The 8,741-nt window shown below is 36.7% G+C and overlaps 1 protein-coding gene across 2 annotated transcripts in view; it reads left to right on the top strand.

Moving 5' to 3' along the window:
* Positions 1-8,741, top strand: part of GAN (gigaxonin) — an 83,536-nt gene that overhangs the window by 37,315 nt on the left and 37,480 nt on the right. For both annotated transcript variants that reach the window (XM_004377715.2, XM_023732533.1), the window contains 4 exons: positions 791-905; positions 3,509-3,859; positions 6,250-6,467; positions 6,671-6,792. In XM_004377715.2, the coding sequence (XP_004377772.1) occupies positions 791-905; positions 3,509-3,859; positions 6,250-6,467; positions 6,671-6,792 (806 nt within the window). The remainder of the gene's footprint in view (positions 1-790; positions 906-3,508; positions 3,860-6,249; positions 6,468-6,670; positions 6,793-8,741) is intronic.

Below are 8,741 nucleotides of genomic sequence, written 5' to 3' on the forward strand. Positions count from 1 at the left end.
GGGTTGACATGGTGTGGGGTTGTTAACCAATGTCATAAAACAATATGTGTACTACTGTTTCATGAGAAACTATTTGTTCTGTAAGCCTTCACCTGAACTACAATAAAATAAATAAAGAAGTTTGACAGATTCAAATGTTTTGGAGTTTGTGGGTCCATGGACGCTCTATTAAATGAAAAAAGTTAGCCCCAAAAGATTATATACAGCATGAAGTTTTTTTAATAAAATTAAGAACAACTTAAAATTGAAAGTATATAAGCATTTTATCAATGCAATAATGAAAAAGAAATAAGGGGAAATTGAACTCAGGATTTAGGATAATTGTTACCTCACATGGGGGAAGCAGAGGAATGGGTTGGTGGGAAAAGACCGTTTGATGAGAAGCGGGTTATATTCAAGTTCTTAGCCTTTGTTTTGTGTGGTAGGTTTGTGAGGTCTATGTTACATTACTGAAAATAGTTAGATAATCAAAGGACTAGAAAAAAATAAGCCTAAATAGGATGAAATTTCCCAGGTTAAATAGAGATATTCATGCTTACATGGATCTTAGTTTCGTGGTTATCTCTTTTGTTTTGCTTTTCGAGAAGTAGTATTCTAAACAAACCTGAAACAAGTGTTTCGTAGTTGAAACTGATAAAAAATATGTTGATCTAAAATTAACAAACCAGATTTTCTAGGTGGGAGTTCATCTACTGCTAAGTATCATATAACTTTAGAGTGTTTCCTGCATAAATATCTATAGCTATTTCTGCTCTTTCATAGAAATTTTGCATTTTTTTCCCTTTCTTAGGACCAAGTTAAACTATAATCCTCCAAAAGATGATGGATCACCTTATAAGATTGAACTTGAAGGGATATCGGTAATGGTTATGAAAGAGATCCTGGATTACATCTTCAGTGGGCAGGTATGATGAGAAACGAAGGAAGACCTAAGTAGAGGCTACTCAAGCTCAGGGTGAGGGTCTCCTTTCATCCATTATATGGCAAAGTAACACAGTTACTGTCATCCTCATCTTATGTCCTTGTGTGCTTGACTAGGTCTCCTACTGGTAATGGCACCCCAAGTCAGTTCTTCTGGGGCTCTGCTCTTAAAAGAGAAGCAGACTAAGATCCTACACCCAAATCCTGGTTTTTGTTTTGATCTTTCTGAGCTCTACCTTCCAGTATGAGATATGAAGAACATAGTATGCTTTTTTCACTGCTGTCTTTTTGTTTTTATGTCTTGAATCCAATCTTGCTTTGTACCCACACTATTGGGGAACTTGTTCTGTCTCCATAGCATGGAAATAGGCGCTTCCTTGGGCATTGGGGATTACTTCGGTAGAAATAGTTTCCTGTAGCTTGTTCCCAAGAAACGCAGTTCACACCAATGACGGGGCACTCTGTTATATCATGATGCCTCGGTTTTATTCCCACCCCCATTCTTTCTTACTGATTTGCCTTCACTAGGGAGTATAGGGTACTGACTTATATTTTATGGGAGTTAATGATACCCAGGGAAAAATGCAGTAACTGGTTAGATATCTTTCTTTTCCTTAGCCCTCCTCCTACTCCCCCACCCCCAGTATGTGATTTAAAGTATAGCATGAGGATATTCTTAAGAAAAACCATAGGTTTGAGTCAGGGCTAGTTTTTTAAATGGAAGGAAGAGGATAGTATATCTCATATTTGGTTGTGTGGGAATGTATTTGATCTTTATTCTTTTTGAGATCTTGTTCTCTATGCTCTCGTTGATTGCTTCTTCATTGTTCTTGTTTTATCTTCTCCTTTTTGTATGGGAAGTTTGTTTTAGATATTTCCTAAGTATTTGAAGTGTATTGCTTGCTGTCTCTGAATATTTTCATTCTGTCCATAGTCAAACTTAACTGATTGCCATCTCTTTTAGAGTTTTTTGTTTGTTTCATTTCATGCTACTATTCCCTTCTCTTTTCTCAAAATGCTAAATTGTGGATGTGTTGGTGTAAGGGTACAGGCATGTGTGTGATCGTTAGAATAAATGAATTTAAATTAATTTGGGGGCAGCCATTAAGATAACTGGAGATACTCTGTAGCATCACAAAACCAGGCTTAGGACCAGCCTCTTTTCTAACTTCAAAATCAAGCAGTAGTTGTTACTGTAACAAGCAGTTATAAGCCAATAAGAGCATATTCACCTTCAGGCTTGGATTTGAAACTTGAAACCTTATTTGCAGATTAATATCTTTTGTTTCCAATTTAAATTTAAAACCACAGTTGCATCCTGTGTTGTAACAAAATCCTGATTCGGTAATTTGGTTTTAAACCTATTGCCATCAAGTCGACCCCAACTCATAGTGACCCTATAGAACAGAGGAGAATTGCCCTATAGGGTTTCCAAGGAGCAACTGGTGGATTCAAACTGCTGACATTTTGGTTAGCAGCTGAGCTCTTAACCACTACACCATCAGGGTTCCAATTTGGTTTTAGTGAGACGCATTTTAGTGTTTTTCCACGTGCTGATATTTGAATAGTCTACAGCTATTTGCTCTCTTGTGTTTAAATTTAATACGTCATGTAAATGAGAAGTTTTCCCTGTGGCTTACTCAATATACTTCTTTCCAGTTTTGTTGCCCAGTTTCTAAGGTGATTGGCAATTATACTTTTTTTTAATATCTGTGAGAAAAAAATGATAAAAATGTTTCTTGCTGTACTCTACTATAAGTCTCTCCTTTACATTTCTGAGTGTAGGTGAAATACCATACCTGCTCATTCTTTGGGAGAGTCTGGACCATTTGGGATTTTGGGACTATTTCATAGGCCCATTTCTTTATATTACCTTCCTGATGCATGGAAAAACCAACAAGTTGGTAGAGGAAGAAGCATCAATCAAAAAATTGAACAAATCAAGGAAAAAGAAAAGTTCATAGAGTAAGAAAAAAATCTAGCATTATGGATTTATTCCAAAAAGTAGTTGTGAGGCCAAATTGTATCTGTTGCACCACATACCGTGTTTTGGTATTCAATGAGGATTCTGACGCAGTGTAGACCTCTCTTTCCTCCATGGACTTACATTCAGTTCACTGTTCCATTCTCTTACCAAGGCAGAAGAGTGAACTTAGTATATTTGAAGGCAAGATTTTCAGCAGTTCTGGTGCTGGTATTTAAAAAAGTAATTTTCAGTTTATCATAGAGTTCAGAAGTTTCCATTTCCCAAGCATTTCAATTATTTTAAAGTTTTTCTTAGTTAGAAGTGAGCATCATGGACAGTTAGTTCCCCTTAGGAGGGCTGGTGGTAGATAACGTTGACGCAGCACAGGAAGAGCTGGGAAAGCTGACCGGGTCCACGCTGCTTATGTTGTTTGAAGGTACCTTGGTGTACCCTCAGCCTCTTCTTGAAAAAACATATTAGGTTGGACCGTATGAAGTTGCCAGTATTCGATCATCTTTGACCTATCGAAATGGAAACTTCTTATGGTTCAGCCAGTATATCGTTGGTTTGGGTTTTAAACTATATAAATTTAAATATAAAATATTTCTGATACTCTTACAGATCAGGCTAAGTGAAGATACAATCCAAGATGTTGTACAGGCGGCTGATCTGCTACTGCTAACGGACCTTAAAACTCTGTGCTGTGAGTTTTTAGAAGGCTGTATTGCTGCTGAGAACTGTATTGGTATCCGTGACTTTGCACTACATTACTGCCTGCACCATGTGCATTACCTTGCTACAGAATACCTGGAAACTCACTTCCGAGATGTCAGTAGCACAGAAGAATTCCTAGAACTGAGTCCTCAAAAGCTTAAAGAAGTAATTTCTCTTGAGAAGTTAAATGTTGGCAATGAAAGATATGTGTTTGAAGCAGTAATTCGATGGATAGCACATGATACAGAAATAAGAAAGGTATCTACAGTTTATAAGATGATTTTACTTTGTCCTTTTTATTATTTATTTTTTAATATAAATTATGGTATTTTATCTTTGACTTACAAGTTTGTGATCTAAAAGGTATCTGTGAAACATTTTCCTATAGAATTATTAATATGGTTGGTTTTCCAGGCTAGTTCACCAAAGCCCACTTAATTCGTAATATGTTGTTGTTGTTAGGTGCCGTCAAGTTGGTTCTGACTCACAGCAACACTACGTACAACAGAACGAAACACTGCCTGGTCCTTTGCCTTTCTCACGATTGTTGTTACGTTTGAGCCCATTGTTGCAGCCACTGTGTCATGAGGGTCTTCCTCTTTTTTGCTGAAAATATTATACTTGTCGTTTTTAACAGAAGAATGCACACCAAGTTTAAGATGGAGATTATAGAGATGCTGTGCCCCCACCCTTACTTTTAACATCTTGTTCCCCCACATCCTTGGGATAACTCCTACAGGGACTCTAATGGTGGCAGATGGAGCTCTGGCTGTGGGGTGAGAGTCCTTTGTCCAGGGTGTGGGATCTCCCCTGGAGTGCTTAATACCAGGAAAGCACTCTGGAGTTTTTGTGGCAGTGCAGTTCCAAGAGGGACTGTTATCCTGGGAAGGAAAGGTCTTAGAGAATATCAGATTTTAGATCTGGATTGGTTGTACATTGGAGGAGGGAGCAAAAGGGACTTTAAGCCTAATATTTATAAATGAGGGACTAGCTACTATTACTTTATTAAAACTAGGAAAGATGTTAAGTGTTAGAGAGTAGTTTTCAAAATTTATAATTACATTGCTAACTTTTCTTAATAACTATTGACTTATGTTTTAATGATTACCTTCTAGATTTATAATTCTGTAAGCCTATCAGTATGTACATTTAGAAACCATGTTTGTGGTCATAGCATAGTTAGTACAGATAGTGTTCTGTTTTCCATGTGGGTAAATTAGGATAGGAGACAGAGGAGTTTCCATTGCTGCCACTCACCTGAGACCACTATAGGAAACACAGCTTATCGGGTAGCTTCAGCCTTTAACCTCTCCTGCTTTAAAGGGACCAGGATGCTTAAGATCAGCTGGTTGCTGGGGAAATGAGAGGCAGCTCTTTGTCCTTTGATTAGTCTGAACTTTATGCTGTTAAAAAACTATTGACTTTTATTACTCCATGTATGGAAGAGTAGACCTTAAAATAACTCTTAGTCATCTAATGCTGCTACAACAGAAATACAAGTGGATGGCTTAACAAAGAGAAATTTATTTCCTTACAGTAAAGTAGGCTAAAAGTCCAAATTCAGGGTGTCAGCTCCAGGGGAAGGCTTTCTCTCTCTCTTGGCCTTCTCATCAGTGTTCCCCCAGACTAGGAGCTTCTCGGCGCAGGGACCCTGGTCGAAAGGACGCGCTCTGCTTCTGGCACTGTTTTCTTGATGCTATGAGGTCCCCTGTCTCTCTGCTCACTTCTGTCTTTTATATCTCAAGAGATTGCCTCAGGACACAATCCAATCTTGTAGATTGAGTCCTACCTTACTAACACAACTGCCACCCATCCTCCCTCATTAACATCATAGAGGCAGGATTTACAACTCATAGGAAAATCACTCAGTACCAGGAATCATGGCCCAGCCAAACTGACACACACATTTTTTGGGAGACATAATTCAAACCATGACAATGACTGTTTCAGAACCAAGAAAAATATCCTGAATTTATCAATTAATAAACGTTAAAGTTTAAAGAGTGTCACCTTACGTATGTAGAATGCTCAGTTAGTTGATTCAGATTTGATGATAGAGCAGTAAAAGTATACAGGTCATATGATACATGTTAGATAGTGTTGAACAGTACTACAATAGTACTCAGGATTGTTTTGAACTTCGGCTTTTCTATATTTTTCTCATAAGATTAATGTTGAGACATTTTCATTATCTAAGTTTACCATATTGTATTAAGTTTACCATATTGTATTAAGTTTACCATATTGTATCAAGCCATTACTGTATATAATTTTCCTATAAATGTGATTTAATCCATAGTACATTCAAATATGTGAAATAAAGCAAATTATAGCAGAGTTTACTCTTTTCCGTTTGCTTTGGGAACCCTTTACAGTATAAAGAAAGCTGCTTGAAGCTTTGTATTTATACATTAAATATAAATCCAAACTGATGATTTTAAAATATTAAACTTATTTATGAAAGTTGTAGAAAGTAGAAAGAAAAAAGGCCGGAAAAGCATATTCAAACAGTACTGGCACTTACAACTTGCCTGCTAGTAATCTGACTGTTAACAGTTTGTTTTCTATGAGTGGGAAAATGTATATTCTAAAGGTTATGTGTTTCATTGTCCATTTTTTCTCCCCATCTTTTCATCCCTATTCTGCAGGTCCACATGAAGGATGTTATGTCAGCATTATGGGTTTCAGGGTTAGACTCCAGTTATTTACGGGAACAGATGCTGAATGAACCATTAGTACGAGAAATTGTCAAAGAGTGTAGCAATATACCACTCAGCCAGCCACAGCAAGGAGAGGCAATGCTAGCAAATTTCAAACCGCGGGGTTACTCTGAATGTATTGTGACTGTTGGTGGAGAAGAAAGAGTGTAAGTATGGGTGCAAGTTGCTTGAAAAGTGATATAAGGGAGGAGGTATTTCTATGTAAATAAGACTTCATAGTATTTTTCCGTATCTGAAGCATTGATTATTAAATGCTTTAAGTATTCTTTACTAGCAGTAAAACTAGTAATAGTTATTATAAGCAGACTGTAAAACACATTAATTGCTCACCAGTTATGTATTTCCTCAGTTCACGGAAACCAGCAGCAGCGATGCGATGTATGTGCCCTCTTTATGACCCTAATAGGCAGCTTTGGATTGAACTGGCCCCTTTAAGCATGCCAAGAATTAACCATGGAGTTCTCTCAGCAGGTATGGTTCTGTGGCAAATTTTACCTAAACATAAGGTCAAGTAATGTGTAATTTCAGGGTGGTACAGAATGACTCAAAGCCTTTTAAAGATAATGAATTTATTACCTCTACGTGATGACATTTTTAGTGTAGGTCCAGCTTTCAAGACTATGGTAAGAAGTAGTGCCCTATATCTGTCCATATTGTTCCCAAATCTTTCATACATAGCTGTTTTTAAGAATTTAGTAGAGGAGCATTTACTTGACCTAGAAGAACAGAAATCAGTGATTTTTACCACCAATAAGCTGTGTGACCATACCTGGAACTCAAAATTTCTTTGAGCCATGATATCCCCATCTTTGAAATTCGTGCAGTTTAGAATTACAATATGTAATCATATCAAAATAAAAAGTGTTATGTAAAAGCAAGCATTTCATATGAGACTTCAGAAAACATTACTTACGTTAGTGATGGCTTAAAGTTATTTTGTCCCTGGGTAGCACAAATGGTTAACGCACTTAGCTGCTAACCTAAGGTTGGCAGTTTGAAGCCATATAGAGACACCTTTGAAGAAAGGCTTGGTGATCTACTTCTGAAAAATGGGCCAGTGAAAATCCTATGGAACACAGTTCTACTCTGACACACATGGGGTCATCATGAGTCAGGATCAATGTGACGGCAACTGGTAAAAGTTATTTTACTACAGAGAATATGTTTTACTTGACCTTTACAAGTCTGAAAACTGCTCCACAATATTCAAAGCTTTCATATAGGAAGTAATAGAAAAGATTGTAATTGCTGTCTTACCACTATTTGCTGGCTTTCTCTTCACCTCGGACCTGCCCGTTTGGATTCAACCCCACAGTGTCATTTTAGTTGATTCTGTTGTCAGCGGTTCTCCTGGGATCTTTCTTATTTATTTTCTCTGCATTCCTACTAACATTAGCTTTAAAAATTTTAAAGATTTGCCATACCATACCATTGAAATGGCTAAAACGTCACAAAACAATATCTGTATAAATTTTGGGGAGAAAAAGAGCGGTTAGTGAAAAAACCTTTGATTGGTTGTATTTGTGGCGCTTCAATGTTGAGCTCCCATTCGAAGGGATTTAAAATTACGTTTGTCTCTGTTGCTGACTTTCTTGTAACCAGTTAATCACAGACCTCTCAGACCTCTTTGCCACATTGAGGCCAGAGTGGAGATGGCACATGCAGCATGTAAGGAAATCACTGATTATAGGCCAGGGAGTTAGTGTGCTTATACAGTAGGAGTTGTTTAAAGCACTTTGAACATTATTTTATTTGTTTTCAACTGTCCTTTATTCAAGACATTTTTCTCTAGGACCCAGCAAAAGAAAAAAAAAAGAAATGGCTAAAACTATAGAAATGTTATCATTTTATGGACTCCAAAATTATTGAAATTATTTTCAGTGATAAGAGCTGGATGGAGTGGTGTGGCCAATGGGATGTGGGTCTAGTTTCCCGCTTTTATTTTCTCAGAATTAGCTCCCTTAAATTTTCTGCACATAATATTACACACATGCATAATTTTTACCCATTCACACCTATCACAAATGTACCTGCATCATTCATTTTTTAAGATTTCCTAGAAAAGTTGGTATTCTAGAAATTTTAAACAATGAGAAGAGCAGTTGTGTACAGGAGTATTGACTAAATTGTGAAATGTTAGAATAGTTTCTGTTTGTCCAGCCTCTTCTGTATTTCTTTTTTCCTTTCTTGCCTTTAAAAAAAAAAATTGGTTGACTATTTTCCATCATTGAACTTTTTCTTTTCTGTCAGTTGGGAAGTTACATTCTTTTAATGGTTACCTTATAAGCTACTGCGTGCATTCTTTAGTTATCAAAGTCTAAAGTTAATCATTACATTTAGTCTCCTTCAGGACAGTTTGACTATTTTTCATGCTCTATAATCTTACAGTATTAAAATACATGATTATTTATAAATAAATA

This window comes from Trichechus manatus, unplaced genomic scaffold (assembly GCF_000243295.1).
Source record: "Trichechus manatus latirostris isolate Lorelei unplaced genomic scaffold, TriManLat1.0 scaffold00053, whole genome shotgun sequence".
Taxonomy (NCBI): Eukaryota; Metazoa; Chordata; class Mammalia; order Sirenia; family Trichechidae; genus Trichechus; species Trichechus manatus.